Source organism: Penaeus monodon, chromosome 27 (genome assembly GCF_015228065.2).
Source record: "Penaeus monodon isolate SGIC_2016 chromosome 27, NSTDA_Pmon_1, whole genome shotgun sequence".
NCBI classification, from domain to species: Eukaryota; Metazoa; Arthropoda; class Malacostraca; order Decapoda; family Penaeidae; genus Penaeus; species Penaeus monodon.
The window spans coordinates 33,429,883-33,430,196 of record NC_051412.1 but is presented as its reverse complement, the minus strand read 5'-3'; the positions used below and the strand labels follow the sequence as shown (position 1 = coordinate 33,430,196).

General features: G+C 57.3%; 1 protein-coding gene across 1 annotated transcript in view; it reads left to right on the top strand.

Annotated features, from left to right (window-relative positions):
* Nucleotides 1-314, top strand: part of LOC119590499 (synaptogenesis protein syg-2-like) — a 72,102-nt gene that overhangs the window by 54,402 nt on the left and 17,386 nt on the right. The window contains exon 7 of the mRNA XM_037939149.1: nucleotides 33-217. Coding sequence (XP_037795077.1) covers nucleotides 33-217 — 185 coding nt within the window. The remainder of the gene's footprint in view (nucleotides 1-32; nucleotides 218-314) is intronic.

Here is a 314-nt window from a genome sequence, read left to right as displayed (position 1 = left end):
CTCTCACCTCCCTCGCTCCCCACGTGCCCCAGAGCCGCCCGTGTTCGTCTTGGCGGGCACGGAGGAGGAGGAGTGGGGCCGCACGCGGTCGGCGGAAGGCACGAACGGCAGGGTAGAGTGCCGTGTCAGGGCGGCACCGGCACCCTCGTTCACCTGGTCTGCTGCCAACAACGTCGAGCTTCACAATAACAAGAAATATTATATTCATGTACCACAGGTGACGTAATGGGAAATGTACATTGTAGTATGGGTGTGTGCGAGTGTATTTGTTGGTGTTGGTTTGTTGGTTTGCGTGTTTGCATGTGGGTGTGAGC